Source organism: Pleurodeles waltl, chromosome 5 (assembly GCF_031143425.1).
Source record: "Pleurodeles waltl isolate 20211129_DDA chromosome 5, aPleWal1.hap1.20221129, whole genome shotgun sequence".
Lineage (NCBI taxonomy): Eukaryota > Metazoa > Chordata > Amphibia > Caudata > Salamandridae > Pleurodeles > Pleurodeles waltl.
Genome location: NC_090444.1, coordinates 1,662,453,678 through 1,662,480,753, shown reverse-complemented (window position 1 = coordinate 1,662,480,753; position 27,076 = coordinate 1,662,453,678). Strand labels below are relative to the sequence as shown.

At 44.9% G+C, this 27,076-nt stretch overlaps 1 protein-coding gene across 1 annotated transcript in view; it reads left to right on the top strand.

Moving 5' to 3' along the window:
• Positions 1-1,011: 1,011 nt before the first annotated feature.
• The window catches only part of WDR35 (WD repeat domain 35), a 267,899-nt gene continuing 241,834 nt past the window's right edge, over positions 1,012-27,076 (top strand). Inside the window, exon 1 of the mRNA XM_069235987.1 lies at positions 1,012-1,146. Coding sequence (XP_069092088.1) covers positions 1,123-1,146 — 24 coding nt within the window. The 5' untranslated portion in view covers positions 1,012-1,122. The remainder of the gene's footprint in view (positions 1,147-27,076) is intronic.

Sequence of the window (27,076 nt, the reverse complement as noted above, 5' to 3'; positions counted from 1 at the left end):
CTGGGGATATTTATACATGCAGTCAGATAGCAGTGTGATTGGACATTGGTTGCCATGGGAATGGGTCTCATGGGCATAGTAGTTTTCTTTGTTGAACTTTGAACCTGCTATTAATAAAAAGTGAAGAAAGATTGTGCATACTCCTCGCCTCCGTGTCCTTAATAGAATTGAAACTTTCCTTCACGATAGCTAGGAAATTTCTAATTCTTACTGCTCTGTTTAAGCTTGGGTTCATTCTGTGACCCAATCAGCCTTTCTTTACATGTACCAATTGAGTTTGAGAATAATATTCTGTGACTTTAGCATTGTTAATATAGGGAAATAAATAGTTGAACTTCTTAATAAACTGGTGTGGTTATCAATGGTTGCATTGATCGTGGTGTGTTTATGATGTATAGTGTATTGCTTAATATTATTTAATGTTCTGCCTATGACTCTTTTTCTTATAGCGGATTCGGTTCGATTCATCGACCTATAGTAGGAAATCTGCTATTTAGTCTGTTGTGACTAAAATATAGCCGAGGTGTCTGTTTCAACAGTTCCAAGCACAGGTGATTCACTTAACATAACTGTGATGCAAACAAGCAGGGCTAAGGTTAACTAAGGAAGATTGATGGAAGGTAATTGGGACAACATCATTCCAACCACATATCCCACACAGTGCAGCTTCAGTGAGCCACACACTGGGTTAAATATTACGATACAATTTAAAAGAAGTCCCTCTTTATTTTTCACCCAGTAGACTACGAAATGCATAGAGATGCATTCCTTCACGTTATTTAATATAATATTCAAAAACTTCGTAGATTGGTAGTCAGGGGCGGCTAACTGTTGAATAAAACAGCAGCCAAACCATGCAGCAACGTGACATTCTTGCAGTTTTTCTGTTTTAGATACCTACAGCTTAAGAACGCGTGCGCATCAGAAAAACACTGCGATCTCCCAAACATCCGGTACGTTGTGCGATAAGGTACCTCACTTCCGGCGATCTCAGTAACCTGGTTACAGGGACGCACTGAGATGGGCGTGGTTAAGAGCGCCATGACAGTTACATGGGAACAGGGTCTATAAGCAACGCTACAGTGCTGGATACTCCAGAAAAGAACCAGACCAAAGCACAAAATGTTCATCTACCTGAGCAAGAAGGTGAGTGCCTGACCAGGGGAAAATAAATGAGGGGTCAGCAGGAGCTACATGACCGTTTGGGAGGCAGAAGCAGCACAAGCAGCTGATGTCTTCGTAGGGGCAGATACACAGGGAGCGATTGAAAAGCCGCACAGTTGTGCTAAGATGGCAAATACAGATGGTGGTTAAAATCAGAACATAGAACCGGCAGCAGAGGGCGATGGTTGAGTAGAGCAACAGCACAGAACACAAATCATCTGCTGCAGTGGCATATGATGCTGAGGAATCATCATCGACCGTTAGTGAAACAGTTGCAGGACACATAGCTTAGGTGTAAAGAAAGTTGTTTTGTATGGGGCGCTTCTCGTCGCCCTTCTGTTTCTAAGCGCTGATGGAAGAACTCTGTAGCTGACAAGTTAGCATTATTGCGAGGGGAGGCACCACCCGAAGCATCGGGATGGATTTATTATCAAGCCAAAGAGATGAGTGGCCTTGAGCATCGGAGTACTGCACATCCAATGACATTGACTTTATTGTACGATTACTTAAATCATTACACGTGTGCAATTTGGATTAGAAATGTCGTTCCGTAAAGTAAGTTATTGGTTAAAGTCATTAAAAGATGTATAGTTCCTAGTGAACACATATAATAAAATGCTAGCAACTATTGCACTCAGTGATACAAACTAACGATTCTTAAAAAGCAGGGTGATAAACAATGAGGGGCCTATGGTCGGCAGGTTGTGGTAGGCGACTTGGTTCAGGGTTGTGATCCCCAGCTTGTAGTTGGTTAGATGCTATGCAAGCAATGTAAAGTGGTGAGGGGCACATCTACTAGAGGGCAGGCAGCAATTAGAATCTTTGGTGCAAAAAGGCAAGAGTTAAAAGTAAACACGTAAAATAAAGTGCTTACAGCTATGGAAATCAGTGATACCTACTAACGGCCATGCTTTTTTTTGCTGAACGAGGCCGAATCCTAACCTGATCCATGCATTCCACCAGAGAACTGTGTGTCTTGCAAAAGCAAACGAGTCTTTAGGGGTCGCAACAGCATAGATACATTTTCCTTTAGTTGCATCATATGCCAGTTACCTTTCCATGCCCGATAATTTGCATTTCCTTTACAGACGAATTTAGTCAACCACGCTGAATAATGTGATAATCTATTCCTGCATAATTCTAGTGGCGATCAGGTGCAGCAGTGAGATTCGTAAAATCAGTAGCAGCAAAGGGAGCCGAGCAAGCAGCTGAACGGTCAGCAGCAGAAGCTGTACAGGGCTGAACAGTTTAGCGGTGGAGGGTGCCCTGAGCATCGGCTAAAACCTGGGAAAGTAAGTGATCAGCAGTATCGTGCACATCTGAGGACTCTGCGCTATCTAAAATAATTTGGAAGTCAAAAGTAATGCAGGGAAACGAGTGGCCCACTACCAGGCAAGACACCTGGAAGAGCTGAAGTAACAGTAATAACACATGGTGCTGAGATGTCGTCAACCTGCAGCAAAGATGAGAAGGTGTACAGAATCAGGCCAGGGTGCCAAGAGATTCAGTGGCAGAGCAGAGAGCTAAAAGATCCAGAGAGCTATGTGGTCCAGAGTCACGTGTGGTGTAGTTGTAGCCCCGGGGCTTTTGTGGTCAGCAGTAGTCCAGGAAGCTGATGAGTCAGCCGCAGCAACACCGAGGGTTATGTGGTCCAGCTGCAGTTCCTGGAGCTGTAGTTCAGCGGCACCGATGGAGCTAAATGTTCCAGTTGATAACTGAAGGACGCAGTTGCAGCTTACAGAGCTAAAAGATCCATTCCCTACCTATTGATCTGAAGGTTACAGCAATCCCATCAGGGAGATGAAAGGTCAAACCGAAGCCCAGGGAGCAAAAAGGTTCTGAAGAAGCTAAGAGAGCTGAAGGGTTCAGTTGTAGTCCAGGGAGCTGCCCACAAAGTAGGCAGCAGCCTGCAAAGTGTTAGCTCTAACAGCAGCCCTAGGGAATCATGGGCGCAGTATCAGCTCTGGGAGATGATGGGACAGTTATTTCCAAGGGAGCAGATGGATCCAATGGTAGCCTAGGGATGGATCTAGTGGCACCCCGTGGAGCTGATGAGTTCTGCGACAGCTAATAGAACTGATAATTCCAACCTGTCCAGACAGCTAAGTATCCAGCAGAAGCCTTGAACTGAAGTTCTAGCAGAAGCCCATGTATTTGGTGAGTCCAGCAGTAGCCAACAGAGCTCACTTGTTCAGCCGTGCCCTGAAATGTCTAGCTGTAGCCTAAGCAGCTGACTGCTTCATTTACAGCCTAGGGAAATGATAGCTCCAGCTACAGCCCAGGGTTCTGAAAGGTCCAGCTACAAGGGATGGAGTGAATGTGTCCAGCTACCACCCAATTAGCTAAACCCCCAGAGAGCTAATTGATCCAACGCAGCCCAGGGAGCTGAGTAGTCAAGTCGCAGCCTAGGAAACCAATAGGTCTTAGGGCAGCCCGTGTGATGTGATGGGTCCAGCAGGAACCTGGGGAGGTGGATGGTCCAGTAGGAGCCCAGGGAGGTGATGGGTCCATTGGCTACACAGGTAGCTGATGAGTTGATCGGCAGCACATGGATCTGACTATTCGAGTCGCAGCCTAGAAACTGTTGTGAGAAGTAGCAGACTATGTAGCCAGTGGTAGCCCAGGAAGCTGATTTGTCCAGTAGCAGCCCAGGGAGATTATGGGTCCAGCAGTCACCCAGGAAACTTAGTATCCAGCAGCAAGCCAGAAACTGATGGGTTCAGCAGCCCAGGAAGTTGATGCGTCTCATATCAGCCCAGTGCACTGATGGATCCACTGAAAGCCCAGGAAACTGATGGATGTATCAATCTCCCTGGGAGTTCACGCATATAGCAATAGCCCAGCTGAGTGCCCAGTAATACTTCAGTTTGGTAAGTGCCCAGCATCAGCACACAGAAGTAAGGTTTCAGTGAAGCATGGGGATCTGAGGGGCCCACAGAAACGAAACAGAGAGCTAATGTACATTAGGGGCCCACAGAAACGACACAGAGAGCTAAGCATTGGCGGGGCGATGCCTCATTTACCCGAAGAGCTATGTCTTGAGATTCCTATCAAAGGCCATGAGGGAGGGGGATCTTCTGAGGTGTTGCAGGAGGTCGTTTCAGGTCTTGGCTGTGAGGTATGAGAAGGAGCATCCTCATCTTCTGGCCTTCTTGATGAAAGGGAGGGGTACTCTTGCCTGGGATGCAGATCGAAGGTGTCCGGTGGGTTGATAGAGGTTGAGGCAGTGGTTGGAGTATGCTGGGCCAGTGTTGTGGAGAGCTTTGTAGGCATGGGTGAGTAGCTTCAACTTATATCTTTCCTGTACTGGAAGCCAATGGAGATTGCTGAGGTTTGGAGAGAGATGTGGTTATTTTGCAAAATGTTCAGGATGAATCTGGCGGCAGCATTCTGGGTGGTTTGAAGTCGGCGTAGAACATGGGTCAGGATTCCGAAGTAGAGGGTGTTTCTGTAGTCAAGTCTACTTGTGATAAGAGCCTGGGCTACTGTTCATCTGATGTTAAGTGGGATCCGCTTGAAAATCTTGCATAGCATTCGCAGGATGTGAAAGGATGCTTAGGCAACAGTGTTGATCTGTCTACTCATGGAAAGGTTGGTGTCCAGGATAATCTTTGGGTCCTTGACATGGTATGTACTGGTGTGTGTGTGTGTGTGTGTGTGGGGGCAAGTTCAGAGGGCCACCAGGAGGCATCCCAGGGGGAGTGGTTGTTGCAGAAGGACTTCAGTTTTGTTTGTGTTAAGCTGGAGGCAGGGTTTTTCATCCAAGCAGTGATGTTGCTCATGCAGTTGGCTAAGTTTGCTTTGGCAGTGCTGGTTGAGTCAGTAAGGGAGAGGGTGAGCTGTGTGTCATCGGTGTAGAAGACTATGTTGATGCCGTGGGCGCAGACGATGTCCACGAAGGTCATCCTGTAGACATTGAAGAGTGTTGGGATGAGTGAGGATCCTTGAGGGACTCTGAAGATGAGTTTCTTGGGGTCTGAGGTGCTGGGGGGGAAGTCTAGTTCATTGAGTTCTGTCAGTGAGGAAGGATGAAATCCGCTTGAGGGCCAGTCTGTAGATACTGAAGTACTAAAACTTCCTGATGAGCGAGTTGTCGGAGAACATATCGAAAGCTGTGCAGTGGTTGAGGAGGATGAGTGCAGCCATTTCTCCTTGGTCAAGGATGCTTTTGATGTAATCGGTAGTCGCAACGAGGGCTATTTCTGTGCTGTGGTTAGTGCGAAAGCCAGATTGAGAGCTGTGTAGGAGTTTGATGGAGTTGTAGGTGGTGTGTGAGTTGGGTATTGATGGCTTTCTCTATGACTTTAGCTGGAAAAGACAGGAGCAAGATGGGTCTGTAGCTACTGAGGGTGTTGGGGTCCGCTGTTTGTTCCTTCAATAGGGCGTTGCCTTTTTCCAGCAAGATGGAAAGGTGGCGGTGGTTATGGAGGTGTTGATGATAGTGGTGAGTTTGGGGGAGATGATGATTTTTCCCAGGTTGTTTATGAAGTGAGGGCATGGGTCTGAGAGGGCTCCTGAATGGATGATATTTATCAGGGCGTGGTGTCTTAATTTGAGACAGGCTTCCAGTTGCTTGGCTGTTGTTTGGCAATGAGGGAGGTGTCCTGTTGGACATTCATATCGTATAATGTGGGTCGAATGTGTTGTAGATCTTGGCAATCTTCTGTTTGAAGAAGTTTGAAAGGTCGTTGCAGAGTGTTTGGGATGGGATGATGTTGTTGACAGCTGCAGGGTTAGAGAACTCCTTGACGATGGTGAAAAGTTCTTTGGCATTGTTGGGGCTGGCTTAGAGTCTGAGAGATGGGGCCTTTTTCTTTGTGTCTCGTAGTGGTGGTGGTCTCGAGTTGGTGGTAGTGGTTGAGGGTGGCTTTTTATGTGTATCTTGTGGTGATGTTTTTGTTGAGTCTCCATTTTCTCTAAAGTTGTTTGCAGTGGCTTGGACTCCATGAGGTCATTCGTGTACCAGCTGGGTTGTTTGTTGTTTTTGGAGGTCTTGTTTCTGGTGGGAGCGATGCAGTTGGCACAGTCGTTGAACCATTTATTGAAGAGTTAGTGTCAACATTGAGGTTCACAATGTGGCTGGATAGACGTTCCTGTAGGGTCTTGGTCCAGTTGTCTTCGGATATTTTGCCCCAGTGTCTTGATGGTGCTTGGGTTTTTCTGATGGGGTGACTTGGTGAGCGGGTATCTTGAAATGTATGATGTACCGGTCGGACCGTGTGAGCGGGCCCCTTTGGGTGGTGGTGATCCTGTTGTTGTAGGAGAAAATAGGGTTGAGGATGTAGCCTGTTGTGTGGGTTGGGCCTAAGACAAGCTGGGTAATCGGAGGTTGCTGAGGCTGTAGAAGAGTCCGTGGAGTTGGGGTCTTTAGTGTCTTCCAGGTGGAAATTGAGGAGGATGTAGCTAGTGTGATCTAATGGAGAGGGGAGTGATGAAGTCTGCAATGTGGTTGTAGAATTCCACTCAGAGGTCCAGGGACAGTAGGCAAGCGTTCATATTGTATGCTGTGGGTCGAATGTTGTAGTCAGTTTGTATTTTGAAATGGATGTGTTCCACAAGGTTGTTGTCCGAGTCCGTGGAGGTGGTGGAGTCAACCATGTTTTTGTAGATGATTGTGAGTCATCCACCTGGTTTGTGAGTTCAGTCTTGGTGAATGATTTTGTAGGAGGGCGGGATGGCTGCGACGATGTCTAGGTGGTGTCTGGGTTGAACAATGTTTTGGTCAGGAAGAGAAAGTCGGGTGTGTTGCTGTTGAGGAGATCCTAGATTTCGGTGGTGATGATGCTTTGGGCCCATAGTCTTTTAAACTTTATTTAAGCATTTTGTAATAGTAAAAAAAAAAAAAAAGAAATACAGAGGCTACATCTGAATAAATAAGTCACATCCCACAGCCTCCCTCAAAACCTAAAGCACAGCTGGAATACAAGGGACACAGAAGAAGAAAAATTGGGTTAGCCATAAATGTGAGGGATAAAAAACATGTCATAGTAATTCGAAAATTATGTTGATACAACATTTAAGGTTGACACATGCAAGCCATTAGCCTGGATGGGTTCTGCACTTCACAGGGATGCAGTCACTGTCCCTCCATTGTCTGGTTCTGGGGGATCTAATGCCAAAAGAAAATCCCTTAAGGGTTGCCATATATCTTTGGGCCTCACAGTTTGTGGCAACAATGAGTCACTGGTGGTGTTGCAGTAGGACATATGTCGCAACCATGCTGCCTTGGTGGAGAGTGTACTGCTGCCCCAGTGTAGGGCAGTCTGGCACTTGGCCAACAATAGTGCAAGAGCTGTTAAGTGTTGTGTGCCTAAAGGTAAGGGTTTTACATATCCAAGCAAGGCCATCAGTGGGTCTGGGGCAAGCGTTTGTGCTGTCATGAGGGAGGTAGTGGTGTAGATGGTGTCCCAAAACGCGTGGATAGGGACGCAGTTCCAGGTTAAGTGAACAAAGGCAGCCTTTTGAGATGAGCGTTTAGGGCAACTATGTGACCGAGAAGGGTCTAATTTAGCAAGCGTGTGTGGGGTTGTGTAAGCATGGTGTAATAGTTTGTGGCGATGATTATTGGAAATAAGGTTAGTTTGCGCACAACAGGAATACCATATTTTGGCAAAGATAGGGTGTCCAAAGTCTTTTTCCCAAGCGAGTCTAGATTTCTCTGCTCCAATAGGCCGCAACTGTAGAGAGGTATGGTAAAGTCGAGGTATTAAATGAGTGTTATCTGGTGTATTAATAATCATAGTAAGAGGGAGGAACTCTTTTGGCTCAGCAGGGTATGCAGGAACAACTGTTCATAGCATGCTGTGTAATCTATGAAGGACAAATCTATCCATGTGTGAGGTGTGTCGTCCCCTAGTTAAGGCGGGGATAGGGTCAATGCGATTTAGTATCGGTCAACAAAATTTGCGTATTAGAATACGGTGCCACTTTAAAATAGTAAGACTTAGCATTTCGCTGATCATGCCCAGAAAAATATGCAAATTTATCATTATACGTTTTCGAACTCCCTTGTGGAGGAGTCGAGCAATGTTCCCATTGTACATAATTAAATATGGACTTAGGGCTACTCGCTTTGTGAATAAAGTGGTGTCCATAATAGTTGTAGCAAAACATATCACCATGATTATCTCTAAATTGGTAATCATCTTCATCGTCATAGACAGTATAATATTACAAATCTTTTAGCATATAATCTACCGTCTTCACATCCCAATCATCTGAAACAATGCCATATGGTATAACAATATTATCCATTGATAACTTGAGGACATACGGTATTTGAATCAATTCAGTGGGACCATATATTTCAAACATTACTTTATCCCACACAATCCCATCCGGAATTGGTATTGCATAAATGTTCACATTGGATAAGTCTCTTCGAACCATATGAGACGAAAAATGTGGTCTCAACACAGTCTCCACGTGCTCAATGTCAGATCGATCAGTAAGAAAATGACCATGTATTACTAGAAAAAAAGTAACCACAAATCCCAACCATAAAAAAAGAGTCATTACAGCCATAAAAAGCCACAAATAGTTCCAAGGAATAACAAAGTATGTACGCTTAAGCCAACTCAGTAGCTTACGTGGACCTCGGATTGAAGACAGCGAAGACGAAGAGCTGGATACAGCCGCATCCGCGTTGTTGAAGCAGCCAGAGGCAGTTCTTGCAAAAGGTGCAACAGTGAACAAAGAAGCAGATGGAGGTTCTCTCCTAGGTACGCTATAAATCACATGTTCAGAAACATCAGTAGAACGTACAGCAACTTGATCAAAAGAATCGATATTAATCGTTGACTGTGGAACAATCGCAAGATCATCTTCCACCCTCCCCAAGCTCGGAGAGGAAACAGTGTCGGTGCAAATCACCTGCAGCTGGACTTCTTCCCCAGTAGTGAGAGGGATGCCGGAACTACTGGGTGTCCCTCTTGGTCTGCTGTGCAGAATCGGCCACATGTAACTTGACATTATCAATGGAAACAAAACGATTTCCTTTGGCCCCTTGCAGCGGCGGTAAAATCACAGTTCTCGTTCCGCTCACCCCTAACACCGGGACTGGTGCTCGATAAGAAGGGCCAAATTCTTTCTTTACTGCAACCTTTTCACGCACTAGATCCCCAATCCTGGGTATCCAACCAGTAGGTGTTACTGGCTCATCCTTAATTCCTGAGGAGGCAGCACTTGCAGACGAGTTATCTTCACGGAATTGTTGTAAATCCTGCAAAACAGTGACACGATCATTTATGTCAAAGGGCGTATCTGCCGCCTCCACACCAGGACCATCTAGATCAGGAACATACATTCGTGTTCCGAACAGGCACTCATATGAAGTACGACCCCCCAGTGACCTTCTAGGCAAGTTATTAAGTGCTCTCTGTACTCCATACAGGTGGGCTAGCCAACTACGACCCGTACCTATAACCCTGGCCGTTAAGGATTGCTTTAAATCACGATTTAAACGCTCCACGACAGAATTTCCCTCAGGATGAAATGGAGACGAGAATTGGAGCTGGACCCCCAACGAAGCCATGGTGTCCCTGAACGCCTTAGAGGCAAAAGCAGGGCCCTGGTCCGAATGAAAAGCCGCAACTGCAAATGTATCGACAAAGATACGCAAATCTTTAATAACAGTCCGAGCGTCAGCCGAGCGCTGTGGCCAGACCCACACAAATCTGGAGCACGAATCTACAGCAACCAATATGTATTTGTATGCACTATCAGGTGTCAGCGGACCACAATGGTCCAAGTACACACACTGTAATGGTCTGTTTGAAATCAGAAGAGGCGTCTGCTGCGTGCGTCTAGCCGACGATGCTTTAATTTGTTGACAGACGTCACAACAAAGGACATACTGCTTTGTCTCCTTATAGAGACCAGGCCACCAGTAACGGGCCTGTAAAAGTGAAATCGTGGCAGCCACACCAGCATGCGCAGATGCCACCCCTTCATGTGCTGCAGAAATTAATCGAGGTCTCTCAATCTTATTTGGTAATTCACGTACACCAATGCCTGGAATATTAACAACAGCATTTAGTGCACCACTCAAGCAGTAACTATATTTAGAAGGGAATCCTTTAGGAAATGGCGTGCCATCAGCTGTAGCTTTTATGGCAGCCGAGATCTCTATGTCTGGTTTTGAACTCGAACAAGTCACTGTGGCTACAGTGGCGACAGCCACTGCCGACTTTGCAGCCTCATCAGCCAAAGTATTCCCAGCAACGTGTATTCCAACGCGCTGGTGTCCAAGTGTATGTACAACATGGACTTTAGGAAGCGTTTCTTTCAGACCCGCAACCTTACCCCACAACAATTTATGTTTAATGGTGTTGCCTTTAGAATCTCTGAACCCATTCATTTTCCAATAGTGCAGATATTCATTGAAAGATTGCACACAGTAGTAGGAGTCACAGACCAGCAAGGTCAATATCGCCGGCTCTGCATGCTCCAACGCTAACAAAAGAGCTTTGAGCTCAGCCAGCTGCGCCGTGCAATCTCCCAAGGTTTTAGTAGAAGTATGTCAGGGGCAGAAGACTTCCCCCTCCATAGTGCCGCTCACCACTGCACATGCAGCAGAATACTGTTGTTTAGTCCCAACCGCTGGTTGCGCAGAGCCATCGGTATACATGACCACTTGATATTGGTCAATAGGCAATGTGCCAGCAGGAACTGGGTATTCTATCTCATACTGAAGAAATCCTTGAGTCTGCAGCTTAGGGTCAAACACGTAATCTACATCAGTGGCTGTCAAAGACGTAGCCCATTGTATCCACCGCGGGTGTAAAGCTTTCGAATTAGGAACACTCGCTTTTGTAACAGCCTCTAAGGCCGGAATCGGGGAAACGACAATAATGCGTTGGCCCTGGGCAAGCGGTCTTTCTTTGATCACAGCCATCTGTACTGCAGTGAGTATTTTCTCAGTCTGTGCAAAACGTTGTTCTGCAGCAGAATACAAGTGGGACATGTATGCAATCGGGACTGTCTCCCCTTCATTAAAGGTGACATACGTAAATCCAGCAGCCCCAGGTATCACCCTGATGACCAAATGTGTTTTATTGTCCCGTGTGTGTAAGTGCTTAACCGCTAAGAGATCATTCTGCAACTCTCGCAGTATGTGTGTATGCTCAATCGTCCAAAATCTACTTGAAAAATTCGGGCGAATCAGTTCATATAAAGGTTTTATACGTGCAGCATAATCAGGAATGTAAGTTCTGCCAAAATTCAGAAACCCCAATAATGACTGAAGCTTCCGAACCGTATTAGGAGGCTGCAATAAAGCACATTTCTCCAAAAAATGTGGTGCCAGGCTCTTGCCCTCACTCGATAACTCATATCCCAGGAAAATAACACTGAGGAAGGCAATCTTTGATTTCTTAAAATTAAACTTATAGCCAATATCAGCAAATCCCACAACAATGCGCGATACGCGTCTGAGATGTTGTAGAATCTCATCATCCGTCAAATATATGTCATCAACATATGATAACACCTCAGGGTCCAACTCGTGTAGAAGTTCAGTCACACGAGCCGAAAATAGTCCTGGGCTATTCTTATACCCCTGAGGTAAACGACAACATTTTTTCTGAGAGCCAAACGCACAGAAACTGGTATAGTCCCGACTTTCGGGCGTTATATTCTGGCAGAAAAATCCATTCGAGATATCCAATGTTGTTTTGTATTTTTTACGCACTATATTATTCATAAGCGCAGCACTATGTGAATTTTGTATTGCATATGTGCGTGTATGACTATTCAAATGTCTGTAATCCACCACTATCCTATAGGAATGGTCCGGTTTAGCAACCGGAAATAAGGGATTATTCATCGGCGAGACACAAGGCTCAATCACACCTTGGTACTCCAATTGTGTAAGAATTTTCCTAACCGATGCCCTTGCTTCAAATTTAATAGGATATTGCGGCTGTGGCTGAGGTTCGCCCTTTATTGGAATGACATGATAAGGTGACGGGCGGGGGCTTGTGCTAGAGCCCATGATTTACTGTAGGACTCCGCTAGTTCTCTCGGAACAAGTGGTGAAAAGGAAGGCGTAATAACCTCCTCCCCAACCGGACAGTCGCGAACAAAGTCAGGTGGCCAATCTTGTTCGGCCAACAGGACATCATATGATTTTACCACATGGTCCCAAAAGATGGCGTGGACAATGCGGTCAATGTCCCCTTCTAATCGTAGAGTTACTAGATATACTCGATCAGGATCAGAGACTCGCATATCCGCCGTCTCGACTTGTATGAAGTCATCAGTTGCTTTCACCTCCAGATGCTCTAGAAGACTCCGGCGAACTATTGTGACCTCTGCCGCGCTGTCTAACAGTGCTAACGCCCATGTCTTGTTCATCAAGAGAACTCTCTTCTTGAGCGGCATGTCTAACATTGACCGCTGCCACTTTTTTCTTTTTAAATTGTTGTTGTTGTTGCAGCGGTTTCTCTTCTTGTTTAACAGAAACCTCTGCTGAGCGTTGCGAATCCTGTCTTGGTTTCACGTACTCCGTCCTCCGCTCTGACCGCCCACCTCTCTCACTTCTCTTCTCAGAGGAGTCTTGAAAGGAACGAGATTGGCGTGTATCAGTATATTGATATCTATCAGGCGTCTTCAAATTATCTCTATTTCTGAGATTATACCTATTCTGCGGGGTCTCCGGTTGTGGAGACTGTCCCTCATCTTTTTTAGGTGTTTGCTGTTTCTTTTCCCAGCGCTTTTTTGCACCCTCAGGTTGCTGTTGCTTAGCATTATCCTTATTATTTTTACCCTGCAATTGTGGTTTCTGCGGTCGAGCCCCCAGGCTATCACGACCAATACTAGAATAAGTTTCTGCTATTATTCTCGGAAGTTCCCGCTCCTGATTAATCTGCGGAACGTCCCGAAGACGCATTCGCACTGCTAGTGCTACAGCCTCCCCCTTGAGATTACTCAAAATAATAGAAGAAACCGCATCAAAATTACCCATCAATTGCATGCCTAAATCCAAGGCAGGGGCAGCCCCATATTCATCCTGAATTTGTTTAAGCACCTCCGGCAAGTTAGCCAAAGTCGGTGTACCGTGTGCTGTAGTGTAGAGTGCGGCAAACACCGTGCCCCAAGTATTACAAAGGTCCACCGTAGGAACCATCCCATACGGCAAACACATCGTCAAAATTCTATGCTTATCCTGAGGTCCCTTATGGGGAAATACTGCTTCCAGCGTATTAATTTTTTGCGCCAGCCAAAATGGAGTCTCCTCACGTTTAGCCGGTACTTTGCCCATAACTGAGTGTACAGTGGCCGGATTGATTCCCGGTACCACCGCTTGTGGGTGCGCTGGAGCAGCACGCGCTGCATTAGTATTTAATGTCTGCATCACAAACTGAACTAGTCGTCTGTACGTTGCAGTTAATTCCATATATAAACGACGCACTTCAGCCACTGCCACATTTGCCACTCCAGGATATGGTGTATATGTAGCCAATAAAGGCCACGTCGGACCATCTTTACTCAACGGACCTAACCTTACTGGTGTTACTGAGTGTGGGAGGGCGCCATCAAGCCAATTATGGTGTTCTTGATAAGATAAAGGTATTTCTAAGTATGCATAAGCCCTGTATTGTCCAGGGACATTCGCAACAGTATATTCGTGAAAAGTATTTGTACCCCCATCAGCTGCTGGAAATACGACCCAAGAATAAAAAAGTTCTGTTCTATAGGCTGCATGGGCGTCCACCACAAAAGTGACCGGACCCCCCTGGACTGTCAGTCCATGTGCTATCAGATGACCCTTGAGCGGAAATCGCATATTAAGCAGTATATTTACTACAACTGGATTCGCCATTTGTATAACAAAAAAAAAATATCTCTAGGACAGAGAAGGCACACCAATATCGGGGTCTTTCCTTTCAAAGTTCAAGCTTGAACAACCAACCACTAAGCAATAGGATTTACCTAACCCGTGGTGGCGGAAACCCTCAGCCCCACAGACGTCTCCGCTTTAGGGAGCCGAGGAGTCAAAATATATATGAGACCGAGAGAGTCAGTCGGACCTAAACATTAGAGCCAGACCAATCGTTGGCGGCGCCATGTCGCGTGGGCTCTCATTATCCTAAATGAGACTACTGGATTTCTAGGCAGCAGGATCGATAACGGTGTGGGGGACTGAGTCTGACCCACGTGTAAGGAACTCTGTCACCCTAAATCCGGTTGTTGCTCCGGCTAACTAGCAGTGCCTCATTTCTCCCACAGGGAAGAGATGATTGGGCAGCCGAGCGCATGACATCTTTGGAACTTCTCAGGGAAGTCGTGGTCACTCAGATCCAAACCAACTCTCTCATTCACAATATGGTCTCATATACAAATGACAAAGACAGTATAAGTTTTATATAATGTTTTAATAAAACGACTGTATTTTAGATATTAAGGCGTGAGCCGCAATAACCAAAACAATACAACATAGTAGGATTGATATAGTAACCAGGAGAGTAAAACATAAGAATAAAGCTATCATAATTCCTAACCGTTTCTACTCTCCCTCTGCTTGTTCTATTTAGAGCACAGCATGTTAAGCTTCCAGCTTGCCTTTCTGTGTCACTAGGGAGACAGACACCCTCATACCTGAGCAAAGGCCTGTGATCTGGTTCAGCATCTGCAACGAGGCAGTCAGCGTCTAGTTGTGGTTCCCTGGTCGGAATCTCCCTCTTGCATGTATTAGGACAAAGAAGTGATTTTATAACTAACATGTCATCGTGATCACAAAATGTCCCTACGCAGGAATGCCAAGTCTAAACTCCTACCACGTCTATCGGCAATGTACCAGACTGTATCCTTGACTGAAGCACAGAGTGAATATGTTATGAAGAACTCCAGTGCTGAAGTAGGCAAAACAGTGTGATATGAATAAAAAACAACACCGTAGAACTGGCTATTCTGTAAAATAACAGTACGAAGCCTAATAGAAAGCATTTAGAGTAGAGTGCACAGAGGCTCTAAGCTGTTAGCAAATGAATAAAATATATTTAGGGCAAAGTGCACAGAGGCCTAAAGCCTGAAGCTAATGCGCAAAATATACGTAAAACTTACCACACTACAGTGGCATCAACGAAAAGGTCCCCAACAGTGTGTATACCATGTAATGTTAGCAAGCGCTGTATCAGCCTTTCTCTAGTAAGCGGAAATTACGGGGTTCCTAATAGGGGAATACGTGGGGAGTAAAATGTATTATACCTTAGGTAACTGAGTAATTTGGCCCTTACCCAGCAGGTAGTGGGGAGTGTTTGCATCTTAACTGGTTTTCTGGGCAATCCTTGTGGTAATAGAGTGGAGATTGAAAGTGGGAGAGCATGCGTGATCTCCAGCTTAAGGTATGGAAGTCTAGCATTGGGATGGAACTAGAAATATTCAAAGTGTGCCTGTGCAATTAAGTAGCAGAGGTGCAGGTCAAGGACGCCAAATCCGTCTTGGTCAGAGAGGAGCGTCAGCGTGTCCCACCATATACGAGGGCGACATCCAGCCCAGACAAGCTTAATAAGGAGACTGCAGGGGGTATCTAAAAAGCATTTGTTAGGGTGATAGAAATATTTTGGAATAGATATAAAAAACGTGGTAGAACCACCATTTTAATAAGGCGATTCAACCAGCAATGGACAAGGGTCCGACCTGGGTCATGAGTTTTTCAACTGCAGGGTCGTAGTTCAGTTGAGCCACTTCAGCGCTATCCCTGTGTAGGTAGATACCAAGGTGTTTAGGAGGATCAGTGCACCATTGTAAGGGGTAGTCGAGGGGGTACGGAGTTGTGACATCCGTTAAAGGAAAGAGTTTTGATTTGCTTTAATTAATGGACAATCCAGAGAACATACCAAAGTGTATCACTTCCCTTATCGGGGGGGGGGTGATTGGTGGTGGGCTCCCAAACAAATAAGAGAAGGATGCCAACAACTGGCCCCGATGAAACCGTGCTCCTCGATCAAAGTGGCGCTCTTGAAAGTGGCGGACCAGAGGGTCCACAGCAATAATAAAAAGAAGAGGGGAAAGTGGGCATCCTTGCCGTGTGCTGCGTGTTAAAGGGAAAAAGTCGGAGAGCATTCCATTTATATGTATTTGTGTGAGTGGGGCCTTGTAGAGTAGGGCAATCAATTCTCTGAATCCTCTAGGGATTCCCAATTTCACCACGGTGGCGTACATAAAGAACCATTTGAGAGAATCCGACTCTTTTTCAGCCTCCAATAGCGCTGCAGGAAGGTCCGGGGAGACTTGGCTAATAACAACAAACACCGTGCATAGATTTAGTACAGTCAAATGGGGGGACAAATCCTGACTGCATATCCACAAGAAGAGCGAGGCACATAGCAGTAATTTTGCTGAATCATGACAATAAAATATTGGCCAATGATAAAGGCCTGTACGAAGCACAGAGGTGAGGTAGTTTGCGTGGTTTGAGCAGCAGGGTTATGACTGCTTCTCTAAGCATAGGTGGAAAGATACCCAGTTCTAGAGATTCAGCGTTTCCCTCCAACAGGTGGGGGGGGGGTTCAAGATTGTTTTGTAGGCCATAAAAAAATCACCCAGGAAGCCATCCAATCCAAAGACCTTCTAGCCACTTGGAGCGTTAATAACCTGAGATATCTCTTCACATGCAATGAGTGAGGCTAAAAATTGCTGTTGGCTTCTCTTGAGCCATACCATGGCAATTTCAGAAAGATAATTAGCCAAAGCCACCTCAGGCATATCCACCCGGGAGGTATTCAAGCAACAGTAGAACGTAGTGAATTCAGACACAATAGCCGTGTTTTCCATGAACATCCTACCATCCTCTTTGAGCAAATTAGTGATACAAGAGGCCTGGTCTTGGAGGCGCAGTAGTCGGGCCAGTGTACACCGAAGTCTCTCGCCCTTTCCATATATATGCAAACTAGCATATTTGCCCAAGTAGACAACCCCATGAGTGGCTAGATCATGAAATTCCTTCAGAAGTGCTGAGTGAGCACTCAAGTAGACCGAATTAGTGGAAGTCCTGGATTGTTTTTCCAGTTATCCAGGCTGCTGTTCAATTTGCACACGCTCGTTTCTGATACTACGCAGTACTCCTGCATGTTTTGATATACAGACCCCCCTTATGTATGCCTTAAATGCCCCACAAAGCATTGAGTGGCTTTGTACAGAACAGGTGTTTAAGGAGAAATACTCAATCATGGCTTTGCGGATTTCGGTGCAGAACAGCTCATAATGTAGAGCGTTTACAGGAAAATTCCAAGTCCTGGTCTGATGGGTTTGGCATGGTATATATAGCTTAGCCACTCTACTGGGGAGTGGTCAGATAAGGTAAGTGGATGGTGGGTGATGTCAGTGAGCCAAAGGTGAACTGAAAGGGAGAAATACCAGTGGTATATATGGGTCTAGACATTGTGAGGTGCGGAGTAAAGGTTTAGTCGGATATGTTCGGATGCCAGGAAGGCCAAGCATCAGACAGGTTGAGTGTATCAAAGAGTTCTGCAAGTACCTGTAGGGACTGGGGTTTAGTGACACCAGTGGAATCAAGTGCAGGGTCATATGCAATATTAAAATCACCACCAAGAAGCATGTGATCAGCTGGAAATAGAGTCGGCAGCGTCAGGAGGTTATGAAAAAAATCTGGGGAATCAACATTTAGGGCTTACACATTAGCAAATGTCATAGTTTTACGGCAAGTTCCCCATGTACCAACAAATATCTCCCAAACTAAAGGAAAACCACCCAACTTCATGTGAAGGGTTTTGAAATACCAAAATCCCTAATACACACTAAATACAAAATAAGCCTAAAAAATAGACCAAGAAAAAAGGTTTAACTAACCATACTTACACAAATAGTCAATAGATAGAGAATACATTTTATTAGTTAATACTATAAATATATATATATATTATATGGTCAGATGATAGAAACAATGAAAAGAGAAAACACAATAAAAAAATTCCCCTCTACCTGAGCTATGTAGTTAAAAAATAAACATTCACACATACTCATTCACACTCTAAAAACAATACAAATAAACACCTAGCGACTAAGAATGGTCGAGAAGAAAAAGGAAAACGAATATAACTCTCTTTTTTCTTTGATTCAATCATAGGCATAGATTACAACTCATATGAAAGGAGAAAACAATATTTCCTTTATATATCAATATATTTTCTCAAGAGTAAATCTTCTTTGTGGAGATGATGAAACACAGATCCGATCCAAAATATCAGTCCTGGTGTGAGAGTGCCAAAAATATCTCCCCTCAGGGTAAGTGACTGTGTCTCAACACACAAAGGGGAAACTTTTATGAATTAATGTGCATACTCCCCACAAATATGAGCTATATTATGCAAAGTAGCAATTTGAGCCCCAATTTGCAGCGTAAGAGCAGTCAGTTCATGTTGATAGATGAGTCTCCTGCAGGAATGCTAACTTTATATCATGCTTATTTAGATATGGCAAGACATGTTTCCCCTTCCTAGGAATGTTAAGGCCTCTAATGTTCCACGTTATGCATGATAAAGGGAGAGACTGGGTGCCATCACCTCAGGACGTCATAGGAATGGCAGTTTATACTTACAAGCAGGGCAGTGTAAGTTACATGGTACGTTAAATAGTTGAAGAAGAAGTAGCCCTCATAAACAAACAAAATACATAAAACCTGTTCCCCACCCACACCTGTAAGCAAAATGCCAGTGAATTCCTAAAAATAAACATCAACCCAAAACATGTAATCATGGTGATATACACTTCGGGATGAGAATTCTCTATATAGTAGGGACCATGTCCAGTTGTAGCGTAAGTCAAGAATATTATGGTGACTGCAGTGGAAGTAGGACGGGATGTCATAGTGTCCATAGAATTCCTGTATACGCCAACATCCTCAGTGGCAGATATAGAACCACTGCCATCCTATAAATGAGACATAGCACCAAGCAAAAGCATTCAGGGTGAAGGGGCTCCCTGCAAGTCCTGAGATGCAGGGGAGAGGCTGGCCGGAGAGGTTGAATCAAATTATTGCTGTTTGCAAAAGAGCGCCGCCTCCGCAGGAGAAGCGAACACATGATGTTTGCCATCTTTTTCAATGCGTAGTCACGCCAGGTAGAGCATCCCGTAGCGAAAGCTGACTTTCTGCAAAGTCGCTTTGACGTCGGCATACTTGCGGCCTGCACCATCTGTGTGAAATCAGGACATATAGAAAGAGCCATCCCTTGATACTGGAATGACCCCTTCTTGTGGGCCAGTTGTAGGGCTGTGTTGCGGTCATGAAAATTGAGTAACCTATCAATTATGGGGCACAGGGTAGCGCCTGGAATAGGGTATTGCCCAAGTGTTCTGTGTGCCCTCTCCACGACAAATGTTTCTGTGAATGGCTCCCTGCCAAGCAGTTCTATCAAAAGCGTCTCCACAAAAGCATCCATGCGACCTTTGTTAGTGTTTTCAGCCACTCAGGGGTATAGATATTGTTGTGGTGGGAGCACGCTTCTAGGTCTTCGTTCTCAGCTGCCACCGCTTTCAAGGTGTGCTCCACTTTCTCAAGCTGTTTCTGCATGTCAGCGTGGCTGTCCCCTACCTCTGATATCCGCCGCTCTGTGCCATCCAGTCTAGTGGCATGTCTGTCCATGCGTTCATTCATGCGATCAAACCTCGTGGTTAACGAGTTAAGTCATGAGTCTGTGGCAGAAAAGCTTGCCCTGAGCGCGGTCATTATCGCAGAAGTTCTGGAGGGTGTCAGGGTTGATGTGGTATCCGCACCGGGATTCTGTTCCACCGCCCCCCCATGTCTCACCCCGGAGAGTCTTGCCAGATTTGAGCGACAATTGTTTTAGCTTAAGGTTGCTACGCCCTATTGTGTTGGCGCCAGACAGCATCGCAAAACAGTGTCAGAAAGCGCACAATAGTGATGGAGTAATGAGGTACCTGTAAACTTCCGATGCGTGGGAGAAACTGACGGTAGTAGCTGAGAAGTCCACCAGTCATATCAAAACATAGTCCCATCCACAAAATCAATATGTAATGTCCTGACAATATAGTGTGGTATGCTCCAAACGTAGATCAAGTTAAAAAATGTCCACTTTGGTTTGAAGGATGCAGGGCAGCCAAAGCACATCAAGCAAGCTTTCCTCAACCCGGGCCCTAAGGGCATCCCAATAGGTCGGTGTGGAAATATTGAACATAGAAGGCACAGCTACACTCACTGCACAGAAGCGAGGAACGGGGCACAGCAGAAGAAATGACCGGCGGCCCTTCTGTGGTAGTGAAGCAGGTATGTCCGCCAAGCCCCTCATCCGTTCACATCAGGTGGGCTGCGTGCACTTCAGCAGGGGCAAGCAGCACTGACGGCGGCACACCACTGGCCCAGGCTGCCCAACTTTAGGCCAGGGCCAGAGACCTCTGCACATGTGGCAGCAGAAGATGGGAGGCAGCCGAGGCCGCTGCCCACCCCGAAGCAGGTGAGAGGTGAGTACCGAGTAATGTAGCGCAGAGGTGCTCCACAGTGCCCCATGACTCATGATCCTACTGCAGCCCGCTCCCTAGTCACCGCCCTTAGGCTTGACCGCGGTCGCCGTCACTGCGGGACTTCGGAGGGCCACATCAGGCTGTGGCAGCCTGCTGAGTGCGCATTATCAGTCCTGGGAGAAATTTGGCCTCAGCAGTGGGCACAGAGGGCACTAGAGAACTAGGTGGTGCAGTTTGTGGAATAAGGGCGCATTAGTAGGTGCGTTGTCTCTTGCAGTCAGCGTTATTAGGGCAGTGTTCCCCAGAGCTTCAGTGCATTGTGCCCATCGTGGTCGACAGCTAGGTGATGCCCCCGGGCCCGTTTTCTTATTTTTAGGTCGAGCCTAGGCAGTGCGCAAGCGCAGTCTCTCAACATGCTGTCAGCTTGCACCACGCCTATCTCATGCCCGTCACTTTCATTCGTCCTTTGGCCTGCCTTTCAAAATTCCCTTGACTTCGTAGGTAAATGCTTTACATCTGTCCTACCTTGAGGCTGCTTTGTTACTGCCTTGCAGACTGACCCTGTTACATGCATTATTGCTCGATCAGCCGTATACCTTAGTCTGGCGCACTACTTTTTTCTTTTGCCTCGCCACTTCGCGCTGCATGGCCGTATGTTGTTTCTTCCTCCTCTTTGTTTTGGGCATGCTGCTGTTTCTTTGTGGTGTCTGCGTACAAAGGCTGCAAGCTGGAGGGGGGTTCTTTTTTTAATTTATTTAATAATTTCTTTTTAAGAGGTTCATATAGCGCGAACTCGTTTGGAGGAGCACTTTACATGACAGCGTGAAGTTTCATATAGTGCGACCTCAATCTGAGTAGCGCTTTACATGAGTACCACTTATGTACAAGTTTAGCAGTTGAAAAATAAAAATATACAAACTAGAGTATTTTAAAACAGAAAAAAATTAAATCCTCAATGCGGCTTTCCTGTCACAGTGGAAGAGCCAATACTACAATATTCACTGCAGTAGGGGAAACTCGCCACATAATGCTTTGTGGGCATTTCATTCGGAAAAGAGTTTTGCTAAGACAATGGGCCCACCACCAAACTATGCACTCTTTGTGTCTAGGTCACCTCTGTATCCCCACACTAGGTTGGGAGGGGGGGGGGGCAAAATAGTAACCTCTCCCACCATTCAAAGTTTTTTTTAAGCTCTCGCATGGCTGGAACTTTTGTTTTACAGGTGGGTGTAGTTTGTGTTTTAAAGGCTTTGTTTGTAATAGTATTGCAGTAGGCCTGCTAGGCCTGAAAATGTGTAAGGCACTAAGCCCTCTCGGGGCTACACTGCATTACTTTCTGCCATTGTGTTTTCATGTTGTTATGCCCTCTAGGGGCTGACTGTCTGGTCACATGACCATGTCTCTTACAAATGCTATTTTTATTATTGTGTCCTCTAGGGGCTTTTCTGAGCATTACAGTCAAGATATCACAATATTCATTGCACTCGGAAAATCGCCCCATATTGCTTTGCAGGGGATTCCTTTTTCACAACATTTTTGCCCATAAGTCACCATGCCCTAGGACAATGGAGCCACCATCAAAATGGTCAGCACCAGGCACTCTTTCTGTCCAGGGCATCTCTTGGTCCCCACAATAGGTTAGGGTGTGGGGGCAAAATAATAACCCCTTCCGCGAGTTAGTATCTTTTTAAGTTCTCTCATTGATGGCACTTTTGTTTTGCAGCTGAGATAGTTTGTGTTTTAAGGTCCTTGTTTGTAACAATATTCTAGTAGGCCGGCCAGGCCTCAAAATGTGTAATGCATTACGCCCTCTTGGGTCTAAATATATGGTTACACTGCATTCCGTTCTGAAATTCTGTTTTCATGTGGTTATGCTCTCCAGGGCTGACTATATGGTTACATGACCATGTTTCTTACAAATGTTATTTTTTATAGTGGTGCCCTCTAGTGGCAGTTCTGCGAATTAATGTCAAGATACTACAATATTCGCTGCACTGGGAAACTCACCCCATAAGCAGGTCGTACTCTTTCTTTCTTGGTCATCTCTGGGTCCCCACACTAAGTTGGGGGGACCCCAAAACAATAATATAAAAAGATAATAAATAATGGCAGTATTTTCATTTTTTGCTGCAGATAGAGGAAGATGGTAAATGGGAGTGCTTTAGTGATATGCAGGGCCACTGGAATTATGTGGCAGAGAGTACCAAATTATGCAGCAGGGTGACCAATTTATGTGGCAAGAAAAGTCCAGATATGCATTTACAATGCAAATAGCTCTATTTCAAGCAAATGCGAGACTTATTGCATTGCAAATGCTTGTTCTTCTTCCAACTGACTGTTTAGGATGCCAGAGAGGTAAAGGAGAGTTAAAATCAAACATTCGATTAATTTGACAGTGTAACCTATGTGATCACGCATTAAATCCAGGAGGCAGTATATAAAGTTTCAAAGTCTCTTACAAGTTAAGAGCCAAACTGATGTAAATAAATCTCAAAAACATGCTGTATAAATACAGATTCACCAAATGTGAAGTAAAGTGTTGATTGAAGTTAAATTGTGTAAACATAAGACATACAAGAATTTCAGTTGAAGCAATACAAAAGATGAGAAACAAAGTCTGATGATCTGTATGTAAGTTGTGGTCCTCTTGTCTAATCATTGGAGAATCTAAGTTGATAGAAATATCCTGAACTAAACTAAAGGGGAAATCCTAATTCAATTCCAGAGTATATAGGAAAGTGTCAGCATAGTAGACACCTCAGTAGAAGGTCTGATAGAGAGGTAATATATAGCATAAAGCCACACAAAGGAATAAAGAATAGAGCGGTCTGTACCCCTCCAAGTTTCAAAGGAATCTACTCTCGGTGAATACCAATTGAACCTACAGAACTTTTGAGAAACTATGTCATCCATGCCAGTAGTTTTCCATCTGCCTTGCATTGTTGAAATTGGCAACTCCCCTCCTGCCTCTCATTCCATGAACTGAACATAAGGGTGACCTTGAATTTTTCCCAGTGCCTGGTACACAAACAGGAGTCTTTTCTTCTGGGTTTGTTAACGCTCTTTGTCCGTGCCAAAAAATCCTCCTGCACCCCCCTGTCTTTAACACACAATATGCCTTTCATTAACTGTAGACTCAAACGAATGCACCTGTAAAGAAAGAATATTGTAATGTGAACAAAACTCCAGGTTCAAGGTTAAATAGGAGAAACCTAATGTTCCAGGCCTTTGGTTATGCTAATATTAATAAAACATTGAATGCACATTCGAAATACATGATTGTGAGTGCTTCTTGCAATTATAACTGAAATCAGGAATTATAAATGAAACATGAATATATGCTGTTACATCATAGCAATATAAATCAAAATTCATGAATATAAATGTGCATGAGTACTACAATTCAGTATGTTAACATCAAACATTAGAACACACATATACATGAAATTCTAATTTTCTACTGTGAATGCACCTTCAATAAAACAATTTAGATACTGCACTTTACATTAGTATCATTAAGACACACAATAAATGTATTATCTATCACATTATTGTGTCACTACTGTAACGCACAATGGCACAGCCAAAATTATGCGTCACCATTGGAGTGATTCCAGAGGGATCGGACGTTGAGAAGCATGAGGGTGAGGTGATGTGGGATGGTGGCGGCATGTGTCAGTTGTTTGGATGTAGTGGTGTTGGCTTCTGAGGTGTCACATGTGACATTGAAATGGGTGCAGGAGAAAGGTCCTACCGTGGTGCTGGGGGATGCACAGCAGCAATGTGTTTGTTGGTGTGTGTTGTTGAGGATGCAGAGGAGTAGTGGCGGCATTCGTTGGCTCTGGTTGAGGCTGTGGTGTAGTGTTGGATGGTCGTGGGGCATGGGTTCCTGGGGCTGGCCATGGCCCAGGAGCAGACAGCCTTTCCTTTGGCACACCTTTGGCGTGCCAGCAGTACACCTGCTGCACAGTCCCGCTGCGGCCTGCATTAAGTAGGTCCTGGGGTGCGCCGGGGTTCTGTTGGAGTAACAAAAAGTGAGCGGAAAAACCTGGGTAGGTAAACCCAGGCAGTGGTGCTATCTCTTGGTCAAATGGCAGCAACTGGATCAGACTAGAACAAGCAGTAACTGGAGGCCAAAGGCAAGCGGCAGGCCAGGTGCCAAGGTGCCTACTATTTCGATCACGCTGTGGCCTGCATTAAGTAGGTCCTGGGGTGGGCGTGGCTTCTTTTAGTGGGAAGAAAAGTGATGGGTAAAACCCAGGCAGGGAAATCCAGGCATCAGCAGTGTCACTTGGTCAAACGGCAGAAACAAGATTAGGTTGGAACAAGCAGAAACTGGAGGTCACAGACAAATGGCAGGCTAGGTGCCTAGGTTTCTACTCTGTGATTACTCATTACGAGTGCATCAGTGTGGGGCGGTATTAGCATTACTGGAGATCCCATTAAATCCCTGGATGCGTATTTAACATAGATTACAGGTTGAACCTTGGGAATCCCATGAGAAATAAGGAATTACCAGGGAATCAGTAATTCCAGATTTCATTTTCTCCAATAAGTCCTCATTGTCCCTCACAGTTTCCTCCAGAGATTTTCTCTTGCATTCAGCACCAGAATCTCTAGAAGAAACGTGATCCGTTTGTGATATTTTCACTGCCCCTATAATTCCAGATGGGCCAGTAATTGTCCATCATAAGTTCCCCAGGCCTGCATCCGGTATGTCCACAACCTTGGAGTTAACAACACTGGGGACCCCATTATCTCAGGTGGTGCAAAGGTAGCAGGAATTCCGAGAAGAATCCTCATGTTTTACAAAGAACTGGGGAGTTAGCAGCTGAATCATTATTTCCAGGTGTGATTGACCTAGTTAATCCCCACTCTTTCCCACAGAGGTTCCGGTTGTTTGAACAGCTGAAGTCTCCAGACGAAACACACTGCGGACCTCTTAATTTTCAATGGAAATGGGAAATGGTAGCAGGGTAATTGCACTATTAGATCTAATCCTGTTCACTTGGACCAACATTAGATATTCCCTTGGTAAACCATTAACGTTTGAGGGAAATCCTTAAATTCTTATGCCTTGTTAGAGTGCTTGCATCGGAACAGCAGAGATAGATTTGAGTAAGGCAGTAGCAGAAGCAACAGAGGGCAAATGCAGTTGGAAATCTGCATTAGCGTACAAAGAGGAGGAAACATAATCCAGACGTCCATGGAGGAAGCAGGAGACCGTGTTGGCATTGTTGCTGGGTATATTTCAGCAGTTTGTACAAAATTTGCTAATTTGTTCCAGTGAGGATTGCAAACGCTAAAGCTAGTTTTCAGTTTACCCTCAGAAGTACATTTTAAACAGTGATCAGGACTCCATTATTAGTGGGATATCACATTTTCATCCCTATACATTTTGCCCAAGTGCACCAATTAAAGCGACTACAGACTGCAACTCAATAAATACATTAGTTGTGTGTTTATTTTAGATGAATTTGATTGGTGATATTTTCATATTGCAGACTTGGTCCACCGTAAAGATGTGCGCTATACATAGTAGAACAGTTATGTTGTGCTGACTCCCCTAAATTCAGAACGACTAAATTACCTTCTCTTCCCAAGCTGTAGGGTTTTTCTGTTCATATTCTGTAAATTTCATACATATGGTCTTCAAACTCGATGCTTGTCAATTCATGTTTATGATCTCAAATTTCAATGAATTAATGAAATGTCATCTTTTTATGCGGCAAATAAGGGGGAGGTTAAAAAACCTTTAGTAAATAGGGGTTTTCATTTTCACTCTTATGGCCCTCCCTCTGAGAAAGAGATTGTGTCTGCAACTGGTGGAATGCGCACCTCTGCAGCAATGGGGCCCGATGAAATTCTAATCTCTGTATTAAAACAAAATATATCACTTTGGCGCAAAATCCTTTGCCTGGTTTTTAAAAGTTGCTACGAAACTAACAACATTCACCTCTCATGTACGGGAAGTGTTATAGTCCCACTTTTCAAGAAGCCAGAATTTGCCAGAAAATTATCCCCTGATTGCCCTTCTTGATGAAGTGGGTAAAGTCTTCGCTTAATGTGTACTAGCTCAAATTAATGAATGGGTGGAAGAAAATAAAATCCTCCCCATGGAGCAAACAAGGTTTAGGAGTAGACATGGAATGATTGATAACATAACTGGCCTTCAGGTATTAAATTAAAAATATGAGGGGAGGGGTACTATGTGCAGCTTTTATAGACTTCTCCACAGCTTTCGATAAAGTGGATCATCTTTTGCTGTGGAGTAAGCTCTTAAATCTGGGTATGCCAGGCTCTCTTTTAGACTTAGTCATTTCCCTCCATTCTGATACAAGGTGTAGGGTGCTCTTGGGTGCATAGGGGTTTGTCACAAGCCATTCCCACTTTAAATGGGTTAAAACAAGGCTGTCTACTAGCCCCGCTCCTCTTTTCCCTGTAAATCTGTGACATCCAAGACTATCTGTCT